General features: G+C 35.2%; 1 protein-coding gene across 23 annotated transcripts in view; it reads right to left on the minus strand.

The window, feature by feature from the left end:
- LOC114239565 (uncharacterized) overlaps positions 1-27426 on the minus strand; it is a 97248-nt gene that overhangs the window by 15497 nt on the left and 54325 nt on the right. For 12 of the 23 annotated variants that reach the window (XM_089728294.1, XM_089728293.1, XM_089728287.1 and 9 more), the window contains 10 exons: positions 15213-15375; positions 13989-14235; positions 9981-10076; positions 4564-4819; positions 4225-4411; positions 3974-4130; positions 1579-3888; positions 1144-1267; positions 625-873; positions 432-537 (listed from right to left, as the gene is read on the minus strand). In XM_089728294.1, the coding sequence (XP_089584420.1) occupies positions 432-537; positions 625-873; positions 1144-1267; positions 1579-3888; positions 3974-4130; positions 4225-4411; positions 4564-4819; positions 9981-10076; positions 13989-14235; positions 15213-15375 (3895 nt within the window). Of the gene's footprint in view, positions 1-431; positions 538-624; positions 874-1143; positions 1268-1578; positions 3889-3973; positions 4131-4224; positions 4412-4563; positions 4820-6777; positions 8007-9980; positions 10077-13988; positions 14236-15212; positions 15376-27426 lie in introns of those variants that run through there. The other 11 variants (XM_089728298.1, XM_089728310.1, XM_089728299.1 and 8 more) reach the window with 4 other exon arrangements.

Consider the following 27426-nt stretch of genomic DNA (forward strand, 5'->3'; position numbering starts at 1 on the left):
CTAAGTAAATCGTGAACTAAACTACTTAATTACACAAAGTAAAATTACAAATTGAGACTATCATAATAAATAAAAAAATAGCTGCTGCTCGCGTGGTCCAGGAAAACTGTCAGTGTAGTTTCCCGTGAGAATGAGATTTTTTTTTTTTGGGATAAAACGTAGCCTGTATCTAATCAATCTCTTGAGCTAAATCGATCACTTTAAAAAAACCGATGTTAATCCGTTTCAATGTGAAAGAAGGACAAACAATACACTTTCATATCTCTAATATTAGTATGGATTTAATTGAGATTTCGATCTAGTCTCTCGAAGTTAGTGGAGACGTACACTTTGTGATGCCTATGAACTCTAACTATTTAAAATTAGATGGTTCAAAACTCGCCTTTACATTTAGTGTTATAAAAATAAAATCTAAAATACCAATAACTTACTTGAGCAAACCCAGTATGAATGCATTAAATTTGACCAATCCTTCTGTAACAGCATCTTCGCTGTTGATTCTCAACACCAATTCGTTCAAAGACTTTGTTATTGGACCTGTAAACGTTTAAGTTGAGGATAATTTGTACACATCTGGAGAAGTTCGATACAGACTTAACATGCAGAGTAAAGTTCAATGTATACCTTGTCGAGCAGTAGACTCGACCATTTGCCAAACCGAATTATTGACGGCACCGAAAGATGTCTCTATGTTCTCTTTGAGGCCGTCTCTGAATACTGCGTACAAAGCTGGACATAATGCGTTAAGAGCTATTTTAGCGCAGGCCGGGGATTGTTTCGAATCTCCCAAGAATGCCAGCTCAGCTTGATCGGTCGCCGAGGAAAAGTGCTGAATTAGCATCTCTACGGCATCAGTCACATTCGATACTAAAGCTGCAAAAGAGGTGACGTTATGTGTATTTAAATAAATATTATAACAAACGATCTATTAAAATATATTTACAAAAATGACGCTAACTCAATCATAGAGTTAAAAAAGAAATACAAATTTAAAACTGTTTCTAAATTTATAATCTTTGTTGAAGAAAATAATTTAAATTGTCAACTGACTTTAGCTATATCTTGTTTAGATAGTTATATCTAAAATAGAAAAAAACTTCAGCATAAATAATATAATTATGTCTTTGTGGACAAAAGCCTTACCTCTCTTTTGTGATACATCAATCAAATCGTATTTGGGTCTCCCTTCAAAATGAATAGGGCTGCCAAATTCATCTGGACTAACTTCGACCTCTTCGCATATTGGTATTTCTGCTAAATTTTTGGCCTGAAATTTTGGAGTTTTTAAGTTGAAACGACTTTGTTTTGTATTTAAAACATTATTTATTGCAAAACAAAAATAAGAGGCACATTATTTTGTATTTTACTGCTGGTAGTGAACTGGACAAAATTTGTGCAAACAAAAAAATGGGTTCAACATGCATAATCAGTAGCACTATAAATTTACAATGACAGCTATACAATGGTACTTACCTAAAATGCGAGCAAGTAAAAAAATAATAGAACCAAGGTACTCACAGAACAAAATGGCAAGAGGCAATGGTGCGGCAACTAATAGAACAAAACAAGAGAAGTTACCTGGTAATGCCTCTGAGCCAACACCGCTGATATATTTGGGGAATTTGGCGGAGTAATTAAAGCATCTCCTTTGATTTCTTCTACAGTCTTCGCTTGAGTCTGTAGACTCTCGACCTGAGCATCAGACTTCTGCGCAAAACTTACAGATTTCTTACTATTGCAACTACTACCACTCGATTCTGTGGACCTCTGATTCTCCTCTTGGGAACGTTTCATTTGAAGGAATTTGCTAACCTGATTTCTTACCTTCTGCACTTGATTTTGATCCCACTCGTCCATGTTCTGACAGGTTAAACCACTTTGCTTTAAAAATTCTTCAAGCTGTTGTAGATCGGCGCTGCTGATCAATGCGCCTGGAGGGGGGAACTCTGTGTATTCCATTCGTTTAGTTCGTGGTTTTGGCATTGGAGGAGTGTGAGGTCGGTGTAATTTAATTTCGTTAGATTTCCCAGACTCTAAGCTACTTTCGGTTCCAACGCCCTCGTCCGGGTAGTACTCATTGTAATCAGCATCCTTTTCCGCAGCGTCCAGAAACTGTTGAGATAATCTCTTGGCTGCTAAATCATTATTTTTTCTGTAATCAATATTTTGATTTTGCAAATAGTACGGTTCTTGAAGGGATCTTCTCTTGGTCTTGTGTTCCGTTACTGCGGTTGCGCACGCAATCGGATCTTGCATAAAATCGTCCATTTCAAACATGCTGTATCGTTTGGTTTGTGTGCTTGATTTACGAGTTTTGTCCATGGATTTGCGTAATATACTTTTTGGTAAGGGCGGCCTCGGAGGCACTAGTTCGCCTTGTTTTGGTGGGCGGATTTGATCTGCTAATGACAGAGAACGTCTCGGCGCAGCAGGATTAACTCTTTGTCCCTCGCTGTTACCGCTCGCTTCAGAGCTTGTTGCGCTGTCGTATCGATATACGAATAACGGATTAAAGTTTGTTGCGGGAGCAGGGCTGTTTTGTGCTGAAGAGTCTGTTAACATGGTCGATGAACCCCGGTAGCCGGAAGACGGTTGCGTAGCAGTGCTAGAACTTGAAGAAACAGCTGTAGTGTTGCCAGCCAAATTATTACAATCACAACTGACGGGGCGATTTTTAGATTTCGAAGATGGCGTTACATTACAGAATTTTCCATCTTTTTCTTTCACGTGTTGCATTAGTTCTGGAACTTCTGATAGCATTTGCTTACATTCCATTGGAAGTAAAAAGTTTAAAGAGTCCCAGTCTTTGATATGACCGAGACCTTTCTTTTTCAATATTTCGACATCATTGCACGAGAAAGGCCTTTTACTTTTAACTTGAACTCTGTTTCTTTTAATTTGACTTGATTTCGGCGAAACGTTCACTTTCATTGGATTTAGATAAATGTTCGGTCTTCCGTTTAAGAAGCTTATATCGGGGAGCGTGTAGCTGGGGTACAAAATAAATACTGGCTTCTCACAGTCTCCTTCTTTAAGCTTCTGCAAGAATGAAGGCTCCACGATTTTAAACAACTCACGTTCATAGCGTGAGCTCGAAAGTTGCATGCTTGATGTTTGCATGCTTTTATCTATAGTATCAGTTTCAATATGAGTCGATGTGGCTTTGTGATCACAACACTCTCTTTGTAATATTCTATTCATCCTCGTGATCTGAGTCCCTTCAGACTCGGAACAACTTGAAATACTAACACTAGTAGCTGATGATTGAGAAGAACATGACTTTCTGCTGCTTCTGAACTTTGACGGACTATTCATAATATTTGCGTGCGTTCTTTTAATATGTGTTTTGTTGACAGTAGCATAAAGATTACTTTCACTGTCGCTTAACTTAGCTCCATCTGCTGTTTCTTCTTCTTCGATCAAAACTTCATCATACATTCTATTATTTAAATTTTGTACGTGGAAGAGCGTAGGGTTAGTAGATGGTATTTCTTCATATACTGCCGAAAAGGCCTCATCAGCATTACTGCTTGGTATTTCTAAGGGAGGTCTTCCAGTATTTACAGATTCGGAATCTGTATGTTTTTGTTCTCCTACTGAATCACCACTTTCTCCACCTGAACTAGATGGCCAGCATTCAGATCTTTCCATTTGATCCAAGCTCACAATACCATCATTGCTCTCACTTTTTTGTTTCATAAATAATTTTACCAAGCTAAATGATTGTTTGGGTTGGCTTTTATCTGACGAAGTATGATTTTCTGTAGATGATGTGCTCATTGGCTCCGAATGTTGGCTACCATGAGATAAACGTTGTTGCGACACATCGTATACTTTCATGCAAACCGGCGTACCAGTTAAACGTTCATTGGCAGTAAATGAATCGACCTACAAAAAATAATAAGGTTTACAATCATAAAGTAACACTTGGTTAATTACAATAACTACTTGACTAATTGTCAGATATACACACCGTTGAGTTACTGAGAGCTACTGAGATAACTGAACTATTCATCAATTTTCTCCTATAAAGATTTGGCAGGCTTTGGCTTTTTATGACTGAGTTGTTCATGTCGTTTGTGGCATCAGTTGTTTCATTTGAATCTCCATTGTTATTTCCGGATGGATGCCTGGTAATAATAATAAGAGTGTGAATGGAAATGGAAATGCAACAATTGATAGAACTTATCCAAACTACAACAACAGCAAAACTTTAGTGCTTACCTTCTTAGAGGGGATTGGACTGTCTGCTTCTTAAGCTTACTCCACGTCGTTAATCCTAAGTCACTTCTGGCCATAGATGTACTTAGTTTATTTGTTATTTTCTTACATCTTTCTAATAATTCTAAATTCCTACGCGTTCTCTCATCACTCTCTAACGAAACTGTTTGTTCTTCCTTATCCAATTTGTCTGAAATCACCGCACAAATTAGTATCTTATCGTGAGTAATTGTGTTTTTTTTTATGATTCACTCTGCCTTTTCGCGTAATCGTAAGCTGTTTAACTAATCGCAGGCTTTAAATTTATCGAAATGTTTAGTTATATTCAAAAGTAGTTCGTACCATTGATTTGATTGACGGCCGGTTCTACGCACTCACTGTCCTCAGAATAAGTGGTAAGACTACCCTCAAAGGCGATCGTGTAGTTGTCCTTATTAGCCTGGCAGGTAAGTATAAGATCCTGCTCAGTAGGCAGCTCACAATCCAGACTGTCGACGCTAAAATGGACGCCGTGTATTCCGCCCTCCTTCACAGGCGAAAAGAGCAGTTCTGACTTGCATATCGACATCGTGTTGATCGAACCGACAGATTCTTCACCCTGTATTGGTTAAAGATTTAATAACTTTAGTTCGTAAGTTCTTGACCGCCTCGTAGACTTACACTCTGTAAGGTCAGTGCTCTCGAAGCCAAACTTCAATATAAACAGAAAGTTACCTTTATAAATAAGCAAAGACACAAACAGCTGAACGCTATTTTCTCGTTTGTTAATGAACAGATTTCCTTATTATTTCGTTACTGAATAAATAATGATGTTTTTCATGTTATCAGTAATGTTTTTTTTTTTAAATAATAAGTTATTGCTTCAATAACAACAAAACAGTTAAGTGCCTTTTTCTCCTCTGTAAGTCAACCTTTTTTATTATTATTTTGTAGCTATTGACTATTTTCACAGTAAAATTTGGACCAATAACAAAATAGGAAAAGTAATAAACAAAACGAATCTAAATCTTGAGGTGTCAGTGCTTATGGTTGAATTTCGATCATTGTGCGAATACTAATAGTCACGAATCAGTAAAAATACTTTTCGTTTGCTTTCACTATATCGGTATTTAAAGCGAAGACAGCTGGTGAACGTCCGTGTTGCAGGGAAGCGTTAGATTCCGAACTTAACTGATTATAAATTGTTTTACAATGCGCTCATTGCACAAATTAATAAACATTACTAATGAAGAAATTATTCTAAACCTTTTCTATGTCAATAGTCCAAGGAGGTATTGCAGTATTTCTTCATTTAGACAATAATTTTCTTAGAATACAAATTACTATTCGTTATTTCAGAAATAACAAATGCCGCCATCTGCTCTTCAAACCAGAAAGTATGACTGCTTTGCAGAAATAGTAATGGTATCCGAGCCGGCTCTCAAGGTGCCATGCTACCAGTATTTAAGCAAATTGATAAATTTGTCGGTAGGATTTTTTTACATGATCTCTTTTCTTCGCCGCTTTGTTCGTGAACAAATTTTGGTAAAATTTACTATAGGCTATAAAGTTTACCATTCTCATTAGGAAGGATGTAGCCTGTAAGATTTGAATATAGGCAAAGTCGAATCGGAAGCTAAAAAGTAAAATACAAAAAAATATATCTGGAGACGAATCGAAGCAATGGGAACTGTACGTACATTCTAAGAAGATTTCGAAACATGAGCGCGTGCTAGTTCGAACATAAACATTTACGTCTGTTGTAACTCTGGATGCGGATGCAAGTCGCGTCTAAAAATAATAGGACTGCTTTCACACGCATTAATCGCAAATGCTAATTAAATACACCTGCTTCAGAAACTGTTATAGTCTATTATGTTGATTTTATCTAACAAACAAATTGATTTGTTAATGAAATATTTTGTCCAATCTTTTACACATGTACAGCGCTATAATAAATTAAAAGAAACAGTAAATATATTCGATTTTGTAATATACATTTTTTATGATGAATATTGTTGGTCTGGACTTTATTTATGACACACGCTCATAGTCACACAATATGGCGGCCGTAAAGCGTTATCATCAATTTAATTCCTTTTCCTGCTGAAATGAGGTCACAAACGACACAATCACTCGAAACAACATGGTCGTGTCATTATTTGATTAGGTGTTATGAAATTCAATTTAAAACTCAAACCAAGCAATGAAATTAATGTTAATGAGGGTAGTTTTGAGTAAAATAATCATTAGTAAACGATATGTACTTTAGCATTAATATACAAATAATAATACTCGATAAGACAGCAAATTCAATACTGAATACTATTCTAAAATCAGTTTATATATTTAATTATATTGTTGATGAAAAGTGATCATCTTAAATTTAATAAGATTCTGTGGAGTTAATTTCATGTAATTCCCAGATAACCCTTTCACCGCCACCAAGGTGACCAGCAAAAATTTCTTATTTATAGGTATCGAAACGAAAAGAAGAAAAAAACACATTTTATTAGAAGTCACTGGTTAGTATAAGTTTAATTAACAGGGAATAAGTTCACAATTATAATGACTCACTGAGTAATAACCGGTGTAAGAATCCCAATTGTAATCCGTCACACCCATTTTAAATTCAGTTTATTGGCACAGTTCTTAAAAACGTGATCGTCCACTAGCACTTGTATCATTTGCTAGCTAGCGCCCCAACAAAGCGTCTGTGCATTTTCATCTCTAACTGCGTCAATAAAGTTCACTGTGTCCACTATGCACTCTTATCTTACGCACACATTATTATCTGTAGGGTCTTTAAATTTGTAATGCTTATTATGAAATGCACATTTAACTGAACTCATCGCAAAAGTACACACGACACAACTATCTCAAGAACCCGGGCACGACTGGGGCAGCGGGGATATTAATTTTAATATTAGCCACCGCAAACGCTTCTCAAAGTTAACGTAAAATACGTGTCATTCACGCGGGGTTTAGATAAGAACTGTGTAATAGTCATTGGTACTACCCATTGGAGAGCATCAAAGCATCAACAGCTTATATCGAATGAAAAAGGGCAATAAACTGCTCATTAGCAGATGAGAATCATTAATATTTAATTAGCGAGGTCTGTGTAACAACACATTCAAAGCTGGTTTCCCGATACTGTTCAACTTATTTCAGTGTTCTTTATATAGTTACACTTAAATTTTGTCTGAGGTTTATTTTATGAACGGTTTGAGAATATGTGTCCTATAGAACATACTCATTGGTAACTCACACATGGTGGCAATGTGTTCACAAAATCACACACACATGCGTGGAAGATTAAATATAGCTCACCTACACTGATGTATGAGAGAAGGGAGCCGAGTGTGCGACCGAGGGGGAATAACAAGAACTGTTAAAGTGATTGACGCAATTTCAATGTGAGCATTACACTCACACGTGCATTATTCTTTTAAAATAGTTACTACAACTAGATCCCGCGGGACCAACGTACTTTGCCGCCATTATGCAGGAAGACTATTTGTGAACGTTAGTTAGACAATGGTCTTTGATTTTCTAAACACTGACCACGTGCGTATTCGCGATGGGATTTCTAGAGCTATATGGAATAGCGCAGCATGACGTAGGTCTATAGAGAGGCGGTACGCGCTGCTTATCATGGAATTGCTAAATCGCATACATTATGTATGTCACAATCAAGAAATTATATTTATAAATTGTTTATTTTCACCTACAAGTGACTGATAGATAGCTGTCAACGAATTGAATGACAACTGGTTGAAAATGAAAACAGATTTTAATAATCAAATAATAACAGCCCTCATAGGTAACAGTCTTTTTTTTTTTCGGGCCGGGTGCCTAAGGTATGCGCGATGTATGTGGGACAGTCCGCAGATGCTGGGAGCGGACCGCGGGCCCAAAGAACGGAATTTAGGACCCTGCCCATTAAACCACTTCCCTGTTCTCTTTCACCCTACGTCCGTTTTCCGCCCGGGGTCAGAACCCGATCAGAGTGAGGGGGTACCCACGGTCAATACTACAACCAGACTCACAGCGCTCCTATCAGTCTAACATAAGACAATTACATTGTGCACCAAGGGAGAAAAGTTGCATTTTCTTCCCTGTACAACGGGAGCAAAAGTTACACTTTCTTCCCTTTACAGCGGAACAAAAACCGAACTTTCGACGTCGGTAGGAGAAAAATTATTAACATTCCTCATTGTCGTAACACACGACGTAGGGCTCAGATGATACCGAAATATGTTCCAAGATTATAATATGCGATGATTGGATTGCTGTGGTGGTGATTGCCAGATTCAATAGGAGGGATGGGCTAGTTCTTAACTACTAAAAACTGTTCTATCTACAAACTACTAAACAGACGTGTACCGCTTCGAATGGACGTGAACTCCTATTTATTTAGTAGTTAATAGTCTTAGAGAAGAGGTCTATTTAGTCTATTAACGAGCACAACTGTCTTCTGTGTCGAATAGACGAGACTCAGTTCTGACGCAGACCCTGATCCGGGATTCCTAACAACTAGATCTCAAATTGAGTTACAAACGTTATTCTGCTTTCTTCAGTCGTGCTCAGAAGGATATATTGATGATCGGTACACCGCGGTCAACGTCCTCGCCGAACCTGTCGCTTGCGACGAAGGGCTCGATGAGTAAATTAACCCATAGATACAGCCCACTGAGTTACTCGCCGGATCTTCTCAGTGGATCGCGTTTCCGATCCGGTGGTAGATTCTGCGAAGCACTGCTCTTGCTAGAGCCAATGTTAGCAACACTCCCGGTTTGAGCCCCGTGAGCTCACCTACTCGCCCGGTTACGCTGACATAGCCTCTCAAGACTTAGGTAGAAAAAAAAACCAGCGCGATGATTTACCTCAATAGATTGTATATCATTTTTATGCGGGATGAAAATAGATCTAAAGAACGTGACCCTATTGAATGTAAAAAACCTTGATGCTGCTCTCGTACATTACCGGGCAAGATAGGCGTGAAAAATCGTGGTTATTTTATATTAGCATATGAAAACTTTAAGCTATAATTTTCAATACCGTTTGGTCAAAACTGTGTGAGTTTATTTATTGTATCTTTTGCATTAACTTTCTTAAATAATGCTCCACCAAATGGCAATGATAATAATTATAATATTTATTTTACCCGGATATGCATAGCGGAAATTTAAGAACTACTTGACCTAATATTTTCAATAGACTCAAATACCTAATTAAGAGATATCATATAATTTAATTATATTATAAAATTTTAATAAAAGTTTTTTTTTGGTATCCACTATAGCGTGACCCCTAACCTATTGTAGCAATAATATGTACAGCAAAGATGCTTTTTGTTGTTTTGAAAATGATATCTATTTGAAGTTTTGCGAAAGAGCATGAATCGTGAAATAGGGACGGTGTTCAAAGCGACATCTACTGGAGCATTAAGGAAAGATAAATTAGTACAATCTATATTACACCAAGACCACTAGATGGCGTTGTTTGAAGAATTCACTTCTTAGATATTTCTTTTGACTTGGTGCTTTCAAAATTTTCAAATGACGATCGTGCCTGTATATTGTGGCTAAAATATGAAATTTAATATGAGATAAGCTTTGCACAACAAGCATCCGGCAGAAGGATAAACAATCGATGGAAGAGACAAAGGGGATAATAAGCTTGATATCGCACAACCGATGGCTTATGGGATAAGGTGTGATCTACAGTAAGTAGAGCAGTAAAAAAAAACATTGAAAGGGCAATGTGAGGCGAACCTGCAAACTACTGCCGATACTGATACTGCTGTCGAACCGAAACCTTTCCATGAGAGAGCTAGAGATGCTCGCGAACATCTCGCCTCGGGGGTTACTCTGCAATACACATCATCCACTGATAAATATAATATTAGAAACTGAAAACAAATAAATAATAATAACATAAATAAACACGGTTAATACCAACACCATAAAACAAAAGTATAATTCATAATAATATATAAATGTGAGGTATAGACTATATAATGATGATTTGTGCGGTTTACACTTAGCGGAACCAATAACCATACTTACTCATATCTATACTAATATATAAATCTACTGTAGTTTTTACGGATGTTCCGTTATAACTACTGAACCATGCATCCGATCGACTTGAAACTTGGTATCCATGTAGAAAATACATGTACTTAATGGATAGGCTAAGATTTATATGAATGTTGGATTCTCTACAACAGTTGCGGGGGCGTAATGATGAGAATCTTTGTGGGGTGAGAAATAATAATGTTAATTTTAAATACCCAGCGAAGCGGGCGGGTACAGCTTTATAGTAACATTATAAATGCAAAAGTGTAGATGTTATGTTTGACAGTTTTTTTAGTAGGCATCGAATTTCCTATGTATTACTTACTCTACTAAGATACACCATAAAATCAAAACTAAAATATGAATATACAGATATAGCAGATTCTGTTCTCACATCAGTGAAGTATTGGTGTGATAAGTGGCAGTACTGTGTGTAATTGGTTGTTGTAGTGCAGGCAATCCTTGTTTGAGGTCAAATGATCACGTGTGATTAGTCCCCGATTGTCTTATTAAATATTTATAGTGGTCTCGTACTGATTAAATAAATCTTTCTATATTTCCCATGGCTTTGTGGTTGTTTTTTGTGATTATAAATATTATCTATCTTTCATTGAAATTGTTCTAAAATAATTGTACACACATGATCTATTGTTATTGTTCATTGTCACACCTATAAATACAGGATCTTGATGACCTTCCGAGGTCGCGTTTTGTTCCGTGCATAATGATAACGTATGAACAGATTATCATCGTTTCCGCACACAGTAAATTATGTTGACACTGTCAAGCTTCGCTGCTTCCTTTATTTGACTCTTGTTTTATTAGTACTTAGCTACACGAATACATGATTTTTTTAATCGTTCACTTGGATGATCGAGTTAGCGGATCATTTGGTGTTAAATAGTCACCAGACCCGTAGATATCAACAACGTAAATTTCCTATTATTTACAGTACTTTACAGTTTTCAGTTACATTATTTTTAATATTGCATTTAGAACCTTAAAAGATCTATTGTTTGTATTTTCAATAAACTAACCCTATACATATATTAAGAGTACAAAAAAAGAAGTTCAAAATTATTCAACGACAAACACTGATTTACATGTTATTGTATTTTAATGTTTTATTGTGAATTTATTGTACTGCTATGTATAATAATCGTTTTTGTATGTATTACAAATTTCGATTGACAAAAAAGTTTTTTCATGTATTCATGAATGAATACATTTTGGTTCTCCTATCAATAATTTTTACCGACAGCGAAACTGGCATTCTCGGTGTCCATGAACCTTCTCATCATGGCCGCCTCTAATTACATCGATCCAGACGACGGGGCAATGCACAGCCACCGTCGCCTTAAACACGTTATTTCCGATCCTCTCCTTAAGCCTACAGACCTAACCTACTGAGTTTCAGATCTTCTGAGTGGGTCGCGATACACGTTATTTCGAATTCTCCTCCTTAAAACTACAGACATAGCTCACTAAGTTTCGGATCTTGTCAGTGGGTCGCGATTCCGATTCGGTGAAAGATTAAGCGAAGCACTGCTCTTGCTAAGGCAGATGTTACTAATGTCTTTCGGGCTGATCTTGTGAGCTCGCCCATCACCCACGGGTGAAACCAGAATAGCTCCCCAAGGATATTGGCGGTCAAGTAGCCAAAAAAATTAATTTATCGACGATTTTTAATAATTTAGAGGTAATGTGTTAACATCCAAGCTAATTCAAGTTATCAATATTAACTAACTAACTAATAAATGGAAATGTCAAAACTTGTTGGCTCTGCGATTAAGAAAAATCGATATAGCCAACAAATCTTATTTTTCTTCTATGTGACAATCAATAAGCTTACTCAATTATTAACTAGACGAAAGTGACATAAGAAATATGAATTCTAATGCTTTGGGTGAACACCGCATTCCCCTATCGAATCGCGACTCATAATTATATAGTCCTTTATTGTACAAACGTTTTGACTGTTCATGCCATCGATATATTCGATGGTTCATGCAGGAAGTATATGAAATTTTTGCGCAATTTATTAAAATTTGCATAAAATGTTTTCTATTTTGTTTTATTAAATTCTATTTCATAAAATCAACTCGAAATAAAGACATACGATACTCACGTTGCAAGGTTATAATTACCCTATATGACTTCATCAACGCAAACACACGGAATCATAATCATGAATGTTTTCAGTGAGATATTACTGCTCAGATAAAACTTTTAAATATTTTTGAACACTGGAACTTTAATAAATCTTTGTTTACTAACATTAAAATGTTAATGCAGTTTTTTGAGTAAAACAACACACGACAATAAAAACCAGATAAAACGTACGCAACCTAAATACCCATTTTTGTCAGTAAACATCTGTGCAATTAAAATTTTATTTCTGTGTTGCAAACATACGGATGGCTAGTAGCGTCATTTCGGTTCGATTTCTGTAGAATTTGTTCTTTTGAATATAAAAAAAATACCTACGTGGATGTTATTGCATTTAACTAGTTTCAGCTAGTATTTATTATATACACTTCTATAGAAAAAACAAAAAGTACACTTCCCAAAGCTAAAACGGTATTTTTTCAGTAGTATTAATCTATATAAATTTACTATAATATTTTAAAAATAAACAATATTTGGTAAGCTGTACTAAGTAAACGGTTTTTTTTCTATCTATTCTAGTAACCTCGAGGGGTTATCCTAGATTCACCAAACTAGTTAAAATTTAAAATAAAATTTAAAATGATTATTTAAAATGAAGGCATAAATGTTAGGCGAAATACTTATAGTTGACCGAACTCTTATGGGGCTTAAATTAATTTAACCTCGACTGACCAAATTATAGAAAGCAATTCGAAATTAATATTTGCCTCAATATTCATCAAAGTTCATGGACAAGTTAAAAGTTACATTTCGTTTCATTATATTACAAATTGATTACAGCAAACCTCCTTTTTTTAGGAGTAAAAGGATTGTTTGCTCCAGTAGATAGGCTCGTAATACTCTTAAGGTATGAATCCAAGCATTGCTGCTGATCACAGGCCTAATGGTTTGTATTAACCTGCATGGGGAGATTCAAAAAACCGTCATACACCGACAGTACACAGGCAATGCAGATTGATTCATTGATTGAAGGTAATGTCAATGTGCACAGAATTTTTTTGGCCGTACCCTCGCCGAGAATGGAATAAAACTTTAATGCCTTTAATGCTCTGTTTAATGTCTCTAACCATTGTTTTGTTTATTATAAAATATTTTGATATTAGGAATTCTTGATTAGATTTTTTATCATAGTATAGAAGATACAAAGATGAGTTTTGGTGTCGTCGAAATTTGAATACTTTTAAAATTTATCTCTCTCTGAGTTTACTAATGTTTTTATTCAAATTAACTTTCGTTATTTTTTTCGATACGACAATGTTTCGTACAATTTTCGCGTTTTTTTTCATGGATACGTCGTCAAAATATTAAATCACTAATTCTAATTTAGCACTCATTATTCATGTATAGTCCAGTAAAGAACGAAAATAAATCAAAAACTAATTTTGTGACGTTGTGGTTCTCAAACTATTTTCTATAACGATTTGTATGTGGATGTTATTTGTGTATGAAAGCTTACAGCAATTTCAGAAACAAAAATTAAAAGTGGTAACTTGACTATTTTTGGAGAATCCTAAAGATTTGAGACAGACTTACATCATGCGTTCTGTCGTCGTTGATAGTGTCGTGTGGCAAGTTGGCGGTCATCAGCAATGCATGTATGTCTTCGGTTCTGAAGCTTTCCATGTCGGCCTCCGCGAGATTTGCGTCTAAATCTCTCGCGATGTCGTTATATCGAGACGTGAACTCGAAGCGTGCGGCAAGGTCACTTATGCCTTTGTACGAAGCCGACACGGAGGACAACACTGAGGTGTGGTGGCAGGAGCCGTCTCGGAAAATTGGACTGAAAAGTAAAATGATTGACATTTAGATTATTGTATTAAAAAGAAGACTAGTAAGACATTATGGTTGGCACGCATCAGTCAATAATCACAGATCATAATGTAGAGGTCAATTTATGAAATGATTTTAGTTTTTGTTATGTAGTGCATTTAGTATAAACGCGTATACTTATATAATTTATCATTGTCTTAATTATTCCACCTCCACCACCATACTGCTTTTTTTTTCTTAATACTAGTCTTAATGTATACCTATTATATACTTATAGTATAACCTATTATATCATATTTGAAAAAAACATATTGATTACAGACTTTGTTTCGTTTTTTAAAAATGAATTTATATAAGTGATTCATCAACGTTTTCACAAAAAAGGCAGTACTCAACATGTTCGAATGCGACGTAACAACAAGGATCCTCAAAAAAAAAACATTTTGATGTAACTTGACATTTTAAAATTCTTGAAACCTAAATGCTTCAACGAATTTATTAAAGAGCATTCCCGCGGACCCCAAAATAAATTGGATTGCTGATGATTGACGTTGATAGTCACGGATTAAAATTCTTTTGAGACGAACAAATACCAAACATAAGTTTGTGAAGCGTAACATGATAGGTCTGAGAAGTTTAATTGTAAAACTTTTTGTAGGTTTATCGGAATGCTTTAAAAGGATAAAATTTATTAACATATGAATGTACAGTGAAACATGACCGCTTCGTTTGTCAAGCATTTAGCGAGGTTCGGATTCAATTTATCACTAGGGATCAACATATTTATTAATCAATGTCTTTTCGTTTCATAGCAGTTTCCGTAGTCTAAACATAAATGCTAGTTTAGAGTCATTGAATATAAAATATCCATATAACTGTAATAAACTTTTCTGTCGCCGTAAGTCCTTAAGCAAATTTGTATACCTACCATTTAAAGGCATGCGAAATTTTTAAGTTTTCGGAAATTTCATGTCGAAGCAGACTTACTTGTAGTCAAGGAACCAAAGATAACCAGAATTGTCGCAGTGCGCGTCGAGGTCATCGTGAGCCGAGTGCTGGCTTCCAGCGAGACTGGTGTTGCTGTTACAATCCTCGTCGGCGCCTGCCACGCCGGGGCTTGCCGCCTTCAGCCCCAACCTTGGCGGTGGCCCTGGAAACCAGATGATAAAACCAAATTATTATTATTATTATTGCTTAGATGGGTGGACGAGCTCAGAGTCCACCTGGTGTTGAGTAGTTACTGGAGCCCATAGACATTTACAACGCAATTGCACCTTGAGATATAAGTTCTAAGGACTCAGTATAGTTACAACGGCTGCCCCACCCTTCAAGCCGAAACGCATTACTGCTTCACGGCAGAAATAGGCGGGGTGGTGGTACCTACCCGTGCGGACTCACAAAGGTCCTACCACCAGTAATTACACAAATTATAATTTTGCGGGTACTTCAAGGTACTTCAAGAACAACTCGTTTAAGGCAGCTCGATCCATAACAATTAGGGTACAGTTTTGTTCTCGAGTTGAATGAACAGGATGAAAGCAATCCGAAAATTGCAACATTCCAATCGGACGGCGAATAAAATCGTATCCAAAAATGGTAGGCCATTACTTCAGAGGCTCTCTCCATAATTGTTCGTCATGTTTATTTATCAAAAAGGTATAACCGACGACCAATACATAAAAAATTTGTAAGATTTTATGATATGATTTTTATTTTATTTTATACTAACTGACCCGGTAAACTTCGTAGTACTTCAATCGATAAATAAAAGATCTAAACTTTTGTACAAAATAAACTTAAACCAAACAAAAGGAATCCGTCCGACGGGGGACACATCACAGGAAAAACAAAATTGCGAGCATTTTCATATTTATCTACCTTTTGAACTTTCTCTGGACTTCCACAAATAATTCAAGACCAAAATTAGCCAAATCGGTCCAGCCGTTCTCGAGTTTTACCGAGACTAACGAACAGCAATTCATTTTTATATATATACCTATATAGATTTAAATATTCATTCAAGTTATTTTGTGAAAACTTTTAAATGGCTTTATTATTTTCTATTAATTTAAACAAACATTTATATCAAATTCGCGTAATATCATGTGATTATTGTGACTATGGGACATCGACAATGTCAAAGCCAATATTGTTGTTGTTAACAATAATGTTACATACAGCCAATTGTGCCAAATCCCTTGTGGTAAATAGCTGTGTAGATAGATGTATAACTTTTTTGGACTTCGTAATCTTTAAATATAATTTGAAAGCGTTGAATTTTATAACAGAAAAATTATCTATCTATAGTTAAAACATTTCCTTGGTACAAACAAACTAAGAAAAAAAAAACCAAGTTTGGGTTTAGAGATGTTTACCCTATAAACTTTGTATAATATTAACACACAATCAAATTTGAATATAAATTAATTTTTAAAAGTTTTATCTTTGTATTGATGATGATTTAAGCCTTGACCCGCCCATCAGCCATAGGCCGTTACAATCGATATCATTACTTTGTTCTATTTTGCTCTATTTCCTGACCGCAAAGACGCGTTTGTCCTACATTTACAATCACAAGTGTATATGTGTTATAAGTTATTAACAATATTGATTGTTGTTTATACATTCTACCTACATAAATGATGACGTTAAAACAAAAATTCAAAAATTTTAAATCCATTACGGATTTTATATTGCTTCTAATCCTAATTTCGATAATTTGAAACATTTTCTCAAAAATGTATCATCATTTTTTTTTTAAATAACGAAGGCATCTTACAGAATTATTTACGATTCCAATGACATCTTTCTCTAATAAATAAAATATAGAATAAAATGCTTATTTCACCGCGAATAGAGATTTCATTTATCGTGATGTCAATACATTGTCGTAAAAGACTATTGGTGTACAGCGTCGCGACAGTGGGGCGTAGGAGGGTAGACTGGTCGAGGTTCCTTGTAGGGAATGTTGTTATGCATCCAGAATATAAGCCGCGGTACAAGGAAAACCTATTTCATATTTAAATATCCACTTCGATGCAAGGCCAAGGTAGCGCTTTGAAAAAACAAAATGTGCTCTTTAATAACGGACTAGTTAAGTTTTTATTTATTATATTGTCCGTTTTTATCTCCTCATATCATATCTAACATTTGATTTTCGTACTTATGTATGTAACAAATTATTTTAACAATTTGTTTTTAATAGTCACTTCAATTTTAAGATTAAGAAATGTTATTAAACGTTCTTTTTAGTATTGGACTAAATAATTTGTGATTAGCATCATTGAACATACCAGTAGCTGCCATTGTGTAGACGGTTCGTAAACATTTTAAACGTATACAAACATTAGATTCTCATTACAACTGCCGGTCCCGATTGATTGGAATCACTTTTGATAATTGAGGTCAATAATCGTCACGGTTAATTACTTTAATATACACTTAATATAACATTGGGCTCCCGTACGAGGCCTTTAGACTTAACAAATGACGCAAGTTACTTTGAAACTGACTCATCCAAAGCTATGGCCGTAACGAGAAACGGCTATGACTGTCGTCCTGCGATTGTTTTATTAGAGTAAATTAATGGGACTGAATTTCTGTTTTTAGGTTGCAACCGGTTAAATTTTACGTTTTGACTTGCTATCGATCGCCAAAACTATAATGTGTAATGGTATAATCAGTGTGCTTAGTGCGAGTTTTTTAACGTTCTCGATAGCGTAAAAGTTAACTCAAATTTGTATGCAGCGTACCAATTTGAGTCAACTATTTACGCAACTTTTACGCTATCGAGAACGTTAAAAAACTCGCACTAAGCACACACGTGAGTTGTGAGAGGTTCGGATTTGGAGAGATATAAGCCCCTGCGTCGCCGCCGTCTACCCTTAATAGGATAGCATATCGGCTCTTTTAAGTTTTTGAGTTTGGCTGCAATAAGCATACTGGACAACGGTTTTGTATGAGCTGTCAAGCGGTCCTTATAGTTGGGTGACTATAGTTTAACTTTGGTATTTCCAGATACTCGTGGAATTCCGAATTTCGAAAACCAAGGCGTCGTTGAGAGTACCCTCAGAACTGCCTAAATTCGAGTTTGTTTTAGTGTGGTGAATAGACGCTCATGATTGTATGTTACGTAAATCATTGTTAGAGATCTACAATTTCTAGTGATCAAACTGACAACTCATGCTGTTTAATAAATCCATACTAATATATTGAAGACGAAAGTGAGTTTGTTACAATTTCACGTATTGTTAACTGAACCGGTCATCATGAAATCTTGCTTACATGTCTTCAAGAGTACTTAAAAGAACACAGAGCGAATGTTTTTTTCTACATATTTCTCGCAAAAACATGGAAATGTGAGACTAAAGCGAGTTGAAAATAAACATAATTCCAAGTACCTACTTATTTTAAACCATCAACAGATAACCATCGATACAGGAAATCTACATGACGTGGGTGGACACTCCAGTAACTAAAGGACCTAAGGGCATCGACTATCACGTGCAAGGTATTGATTGTGGTTTGGCTGCGGAAATTGGAGAGGAATAATAGAATGTAAAGTTAAAATAAACTCATGCTCTTTGATAGTTATAAATCTCACATGATACAGAATATTACACGTTCTTATAATATCACAAACATTGAACGAACGAAAACAATGTTCAAAAATAACAAATCCAATTCGATTTGAGTTAAATAGCAAAGAGAATACGGTGGTTGAGTTAGGATCTTTTATTGTTGCATGTTCATACATACAGCATTTTATAAATTATATTCATCAGTAAATATTTGATCGAGCGGTGGAGTTCACAAAATCTTGAATCGTTTTAATTTTAGCAGTAATGAACAAAACTTCTGTTGCAGTATTAAGAGCAGAGTCCAATACGTCTTGTTTTAAGTTTCATCGATAATCTGTAAATGAATTAATGAAAGTGCTCGACTCAAAAATATGTAATTACTTTAAAAAAAAAATTCTGACATCCTGTCTACGGTTTGAATTGTTTCCGAATTCAAATAAATACTGAATATGTCTACATTACAGACTTCCCTTCCCTTGGAATACGCTTCTGTGAAATGATTTGGAGATTGTACGAAATTTCTTATTTGTTTTGATAAAACGCCCCCCAATCTGGTTGGCACCCGGCCAAAAAGTCTGGGTAGTCCGTGTTTTCTACATTATAGAAACTGTGCTCGTTATATTTAGTAATGAGGCGTAAACCCGCGAAAAAAACGCGTAAATGTGGATTTTAACCGTGTTCATGTTTTATGCGCAGCTATTTGTGGCGCAGTTATTCGTAACGGTCCATTTTGTCTCGCTCAGACAGAGGGGAAGTGTCATTTTTCAAAAGGAATTAAGTCACAAACACGTACGTTAATCCTAAATGATAATGTACCGGACGTCACGTCTTCCTATTATTTATCATTCTTATAATAATATAATAATAATTTATAACAGACAACGTCCACAGTGCTAAATCTTAAAAAAATTTTTTTTATCTCAGTTGAGAGTACTTACTGTGGGAAGTGTTGCACAGTTTGTCATTGTTTAGTGTCGTTATTGTAGGTTCTAATTACATTTTCACAATTGACAGGTCTGATTTTGTACTCAGTTTTTGCAATACTTGGAAAACAATTGAAAACGCCCGTGTGATCGTTGACTAAATTGGCCATGAGCGGATAGAGGTCACTTGGCTTGTACCATGGTCCAAGCATTGTCGTTTTTGTCGGGAGCGCGCTAGTGCATAGCGATGAAATTACTTCAAAATTTAGTGCTGAGTAGAAGTCATTAACAGCCGTTGCTGACATTCTATTGCGTCGGTTAGTGATTAAACAATTGCGCTAACGTCACGAACAACTCTGAAAGTTTCTCAATTTGGTGGTCAATTCTTTGATGTATTTCGTATTTTATTAAAAATTATGTTTACCGCCATTAATAAATTCAATAGACTATATTACAATGATTTTATCGTTCCTATGATTTTGTAACCCAATAACAAAAGCAGAACGAAAACGTGAGAATGGTAACACGTCACATAAATACCTTTCACCTCCCCCGTGGGCTAGGCTTTCCTTAAATGGAGCTAGCTAGAACGCCAGGGACCACCGAGCATGCTGTAGAAATACTCGGCTTACAAACCAGACATGTTCCAAGAATGTGTTTAATGTATCCTATAGATGTATTATGTTTCAGTAAACATTACGTTTGTTGCAAGTTGTGTGGCTTGACCTTTTTACATAAGTAAACAACAAAGCATGGAGATAGATTAAGGAATCGAATATCTACTGTGATCATCTCACTATTTACAATTTGGCTTTCGACACTAATATTTGATTCTTATATTAAAATTAGGTCCATTTAGTTAGTTTAGGTTGGGAATAATTTGATTTGTATCACTAGTTACTACGAACCTATATTTTTGGAATTAGTTCAAATTTTATTTTACGGCAATTGATCTCATATTAATCGGAAATGATACATGAACCCAACGATGAGTGACGTTCCATACTGATCAAATTGAACCAGCAGACAACCGGGAAAACAATCAAAATTCATGAGATCATTTTAATCACTATCTCGTATGAGTTTTAAGCGGCTTATTCACTTGTGTTACGTAATATAGTTTCAAAATCTAGATCAGAAGATAACTTCAGTTAATTATTATAATTTTCATAAAATTACTTATAAAATAAATGAGAAAAAGTGCCATTAAGGCGACAGCAATTTTATCTGTGGTCGTTTTTAAGTTCATTTTGTTATTATGTGATACTTAAAATTTTATTAAAAGTAATAATAGCAATATACAGAAACACTTTCCTCTTCGCTTTGCCTCGGCGAATACTCTCAACATAATTAACGGTGATCCTAAAAACAACATTAGTGATATTTTTAGCTTCGCAAGTGACTCATCAGAAAAACGATTCGCGAAACTAAAGGGACGACAAAAAAAGGAGAGATTCAAGAAGGCGCCAGTTAATTTCAACGCGCCTCCACGACATCCAACTCAAAATGGAAGAAAACCAATCTTATAAATAGAATATACTCCGGTGCATCGTGCATGACCAATTCTCTAATAGTGTACTTGATCTTTGAATAATTGTTAATTTTGTGTTTGTATTATAAAGAGATAGACATGTCGGGCTTTTGAAGAGCTTTAACTCACAGCTTTGAGTGTAAAGCTCGCCATCAAAGCATAGCGTCTACTTCTTGTGAAATCTGCAAGAACCTGATCCGTGTGTAGTTTCTTTATGTCTTTAGATCCTCGACTTCTACATTTAATATTTTATATACAAAAGTTTTTGATAGATTATAATAAAGATGTCTCTGTTAAAATCAATCTGACATCTTTGCAATTTTCAATCTCTACGTTCAACTTGATGTGGCAATTCATAATTACCTCTAATCGTTTGTCATCAAATATATAAGCGATTAATATTTAAATTTAAGTATTTCCAAGCAAAGGATTTCCCACTATGTATTTATTTAGAAATACAAATGATTTTACAATGATTATAAACTCATCAATATACATAGTTGCAAAATATGGTCGATACATTATCTCCCACTCATATTGCATTAAATAACATTCGTCTATCAACATTGTCGAGTTCAGTATTACATTATTACAAAGAGACGTCTTTGTAAAGACAACATTTTGAGTTATCTGGCTTCTTAAATCAAAATAGGTTAGATGACCGTTTTTGAAGTCACAAAATACGAATACCTACTTAATTATCTTCAAAATACATAATACCATTGGAATTAAATGGATGAAGCCATACTTTCATTATCTCTCACTTTTGTTCAGATAATGGCTAAATGCTCTGTTAAATTCGACAATTGAAAAAAAAAGGGAGCTCAGACGAGCTGAATCATTTCAATATTTTTATAAAATAAAAAATAAAAACTATTATCATTGGTGGGCGTTAGTCCATTGATTGATTCAATAATACACAAACAAAGATGACTAACGTAATGCTAATCTGGAGTCACGGTCATCTGCGTATGCAGAGACCTGCCACACACCAGCAATTTAGATGCGATACAAATGACAACTTCCTTTTTCGTATTGCGAATTGAATGAAGTGTCCCTCTGTAGACGATTGTAGCAATTTTATTGTTACCACGAGACTTATAATTTGTAAACCAAAGTATAAATAATTTAGATTACGTTTGTATTATTTTCATTAATACTCTTTTTTATTTTCATTGATATAAGAGAGAAGACATGAACATCAGCCGTAGTAACTGGGTAACTTTTTTCTAAAAGAAAGAAAACACTTTAACAAGACCATTATAAGTGGTTTTTTACCTCAGAAAATAAATAAGTACTCAGGCAACTCAGCCTCATTTTTAGAAAGTCGAGATTAGTATTTAGCTATTCTAAGCCAAGAATATAAGAATATTCTGGACTTAATAATCATTTAAAATCAATGAATAATAAGGCAGATTTAACGACAAATCTGGAGCCCTTGTGAGAATTTTAATATCACGATGTCGTCGTTGCCTAAAGGATAAGACGCCCGGTTCATTCGTATCGAGGGATGCAACTGTGTCGGTGTTCGAATCCCGTAGCCAGGTACCAATCCTTCTAATGATGTACATGCTTAGACATGTTTACGAATGACATTCACAATGCAAAAATAGCAACGTGTATAAAAAATCAAACCCCCAAAAATTGTACTTTTGTAATTACTGTCGGCGGTAGGGTGCCGTGTGAGCCCTTATGGGTACCACCACTCTTTTATTACTACCGTGAAGCAGTACTGCGCATCGATTTAAAAGATAAGGCGGCAGTTGTATTGTAAAACTGAGACTTAAAACTCATGTCTCAAGATAAGTAGCGGCATTCACGTTGTTAATGTCTACGGGCTCCGGTACCCACTTTGCCATGATAATGCTTCACTAGCGCATAAAATGAATTTATAATCATTTTTTCTTTGTCGTACAGATATGGGCTCAACGAACTTCAAGCAATGTTGGGAGACATATCACATTAGTAAGATGACGTGGCATTTAATTATCGTTCTGATATTTTGTCGGATGACTCAACCGATTTACATAATGTCCGTCAGTTCGTATACGGTCGCCTAACCCATTGAGCCATGGAGGCTACATTAATTACGCAGATTTCGTTTCTCTTTTTACTAAAAACAAGAGCTATTCGTTCAGTTCAATTTTCTTTAAATTGTAGTGGTCGAATTCGTAAATAAATAAATCTAACTATCAATCTTATTTCACACGAGAATTGATAAACATTAGATAACATGTTGTAATACGTCATATCTCTTTTCGTGAAAATTATAGTAGAAAACAGTATCTTTATTTATAAAACTGAGCAATCAATATATATGATTTAACGTATGACCCCTCGTCGATTAGAATACAAAGAGGGAGTCAGCGGATTGGTTTCATTGTGCGTACATTCAAATTACATGCGTTAAGTCCTCTTACATATTAATGACAAATCAAATTCTATTGTTTAGCACGACTGCACTCATTATTGATTGAATGCATAAAGTTAATGCTACGAATTTAATTAATATGTTTCCATAACTTTTCATTTACATCTTCATGGTTTCCGTTGTGACGATAATTCTTAACTTTTATAGACATTTTCTAATCACCAAGTATTATATCAAGAATCGATTTCTCAGGCGGTAATGTTTATGCGATTAAAAATGGAAATAAATTAGTAGTCCACGGAACTGTTACGGATGCTGTCAAACAAAACGTTTCCTTGATCCTATCTGGTAAAGACTTTGAACGTGCAATACTGGTGGTAGAACCTCTTGTGAGTCCGCGGGGGTGGGTACCACCACCCTGCCTATTTCTGCCGTGAAGCAGTAATGCGTTTCGGTTTGAAGGGTGGGACAGCCGTTCTAACTATACTTGAGACCTTAGATCTAAAGTCTCAAGGTGGGTGGCGCATTTACGTTGTGGATGTCTATGGGCTCCAGTAACCATTTAACACCAGGTGGGCTGTGAGCTCGTCCACCCATCTAAGCAATAAAAAAAAAGTGCATTAAATCTCTATTAATTTTTCTCATATATTACTTTTGCCTCTTGTCCTAAAACTTTTGCTGGTTCTTTCACTGTGAAAATTCAAAACCATCCAACATAATGTATATTTGTAAGCAATACACTAGCGACGTTGTCGTCCTTGACTCGCGAGCTGGCGCCACTAACCGACGCCTGGCCCTGTACCAAACCAGCTTGAATACTATTCCTATTTCGAGAAGAGAAAGGTTCCCAAACCCACATCGTACATTATCTCATTTGTAGAGCTTATGCTACGTTTCGTATTGGATTTTACATTTGCTTGAAGAAAATGCTTTTATAGTTATTCAAATCATGGGCAAGGTTTTCTTGTTAAACGAAATAATTTAATTGAAATAATTTAATATAAACACAAAAACAAAAATTGTATCGACGTGTCGTGCATATTTCAAGTACCGTGGAAAGACATACTTTGATTTATTATTAAAATAGGTACGCGTTTCTAATTGAGAAACTCAACTTTTATTTGATATCAATTTTATCTATATATTAATACGTGAAGCAAAAACTTTGTATCCCTTTTTACGAAAATTGCGCGAACGGAGGAGTATGAAAATTTCCACAATTATAGAGAATATAGAGAAGAAGTGCACAATGCTAATATTTTTTTTAAATAATGCATAAACGATACATTAAATCAATAAAGAAAACATTACACACACTACATACCATGTATGTGATGCACACACGCATGCATACTATTTATTGTCAAACTTTTGTTCTTGACGTCTGTGGTCATATTGGGAATAGATTAAATATTGTTTGTCTTTATTAATATTTTTTTATAGTGTAGCCTTGACGAAATTTATGATTATAGAAGTATAAAATACAATCATAATAGTGTACAAACTTATAATTCCAATTAATTATAGTCGAATTTCGACTACTGCGGGACCTCTAGTTAGTTTAAATAAGTATGTACAATATAACGCGTTTCATTTGTCGGGAAGAAATAGAAACGTACTTATTTCGCGTGCAAAAACAACATACTTACTGTCGTCTCTGCAAAAACATCATATTGATATTTTACTCTTTTGCTGCACAAAAGGACAACCCTACTTTCGGATTTATCATGTAGATAATTTAAAAAAGAAGAAGACGAAAAATATCGTGTTAGGACTATATAGGTTCAAAATTTTCTGTATCGATTCGCTTCCTATTGTTCGCGAAGCAGCTTGCAATTATTGTGTTACAAATTACCGTGAAAGGGTCCGTGATTGTTTGAATGATTGCATAATTAATTGAAATTGCATTTTACGCTTGTCAAATATTGTTAAGAAAACAAGGTTTTTTATCTCTTCTTGCAATTAGGAGTACATAAAGTAATAAATAATGATTAAATTATATCAAAAAGCTACTTGTTTTAAAACTGATAACATAAAACGCAAGCTTTGATCAGAAAATGAAATCTCAAGCTAATGAAAGTAATGTTCAAGCTATTTTTAGGGCAGAGGATCTTAGAGCATTCTTCATCAACTCCTTTTATCTTAGTGGTTTATTCTGATTTTTTTCGGGTTGGTACCACCGTATTTTCAATTTCTGTCGAGAGGCAATAATGCTTAAGAATTTGCTGTGCTTTCTTGACTTTTTGATTATTAGTCGGCTACGTATCTTTAAGGTTTATGTCAATATATCGCACTCTCAATCTTCGTTGTTCACAGAATCTCATACAAGCCAACAACTTCGTACAAGAGGTCTTTTATCTAATTCATATTCTGCAACTATTATTAAGCAAGCTATTATTCTCTGAAATCGTATAAAAAATTATCTTCAAAAAATGAGTTCCCGTGAAAACTACTTTAATACTTTCTTCGTTCAGATCATTATTGTGTTCTTAACGTAATCTGTACCGCCATGGAGAGTATTTATGTAATTATATAATATTGTATGTTGTATAAAAGTAAATCTAATGTTTTTTGCATAACTCTTATTTAGGCTATTTTGCTCAACACCCCATAAATATTTAAATTACAAAGTAGCGTTTGCACAAACCGGTAGGAGAACCTTTGAGGCATTAAGCTCAACATTTGTACTATTTTGTATGTGCATTAAAGATTAAATAAACAAATAAGTTTATCCTTTTGCAAATGCTTCCGTTTCAGAGCTCTGTTACATTGTCATCAATTATGGTCAAACGGTATACCCAAGTCAATGACCATGTGACATGACATGCGCTTCAAATACCGTAACGGCCGTCTTAATAAAGTCACGCTAACAGCGACGAATTTAGGACACTATTACTTGCATTTGAATTTTTTTTCCTACAGTACAACCGATAATCTTTTCTACATTAAAAGATTAAACGTGATCGAATACATAAACCACCGTGGACTTTATAAAAAGAATCAACATTTATTTAATTTCCTGACGTCAAGGTTTGTTCCTCGTAACCGTAATAAGGCTTTGGCGTTGTATTCTGTATGATTGTATCACGGCCATTGCGTGTCCCTTGCATTTCGGTTGCGCTATTCCAGTTTCGTTTCGTGACAATCCGTAATTAATATCAATGTTCGCTAACTACCATCGCTTAGTTCATAAGCGTTGTCAACTGAGTCATCACGCCTAGATATCTAAGTACTGAATGTATTCTGTGTAGAATCCGCAGAATATAGGCCTTGTGGAAAAAAAACTCTCAAATATCGACTGTAGTTGAACTAAAGTATTCCATTATAATAATATCTTATCTTTGAATAATACACTTGATCATAGCTCGTATGTGTGAACGGTATCAATATAAATAATCTAGAAGTTTCCTGATGTGGGAGTGATCACAGAGTTGATTGCCGTGTATAAATAGTCGCTCGGAATACCGACTGGAGCCAGTCGGCGTGGACAATGGATTCCGTAGACGAGACGCGTTCCATATGGATGAGCATGTAAAGGGCCACAATCTATCGCGTCTTTTAATTATCACCAAACTCACTGAATAGGAAATGGGGCAGACATCGCTTGAATTGTTACAACACAAAAGCACGTCTTCGTGACAGTCGATTTAAGACATTCGCATAAATTTATGTGCCTCTTGGATCGTTGTTCATACTTAATTCTTTAACCTTCATATTTTTTAATATTCACAGCTAAAGTTTATTGTTAACAAAATCAACGTAGCGTGTAATTAAAGACTGTTTTATTCGTGAAATC

The sequence above is a fragment of the Bombyx mandarina genome, chromosome 06 (assembly GCF_030267445.1).
Source record: "Bombyx mandarina strain Sakado chromosome 06, ASM3026744v2".
Classification (NCBI taxonomy): domain Eukaryota; kingdom Metazoa; phylum Arthropoda; class Insecta; order Lepidoptera; family Bombycidae; genus Bombyx; species Bombyx mandarina.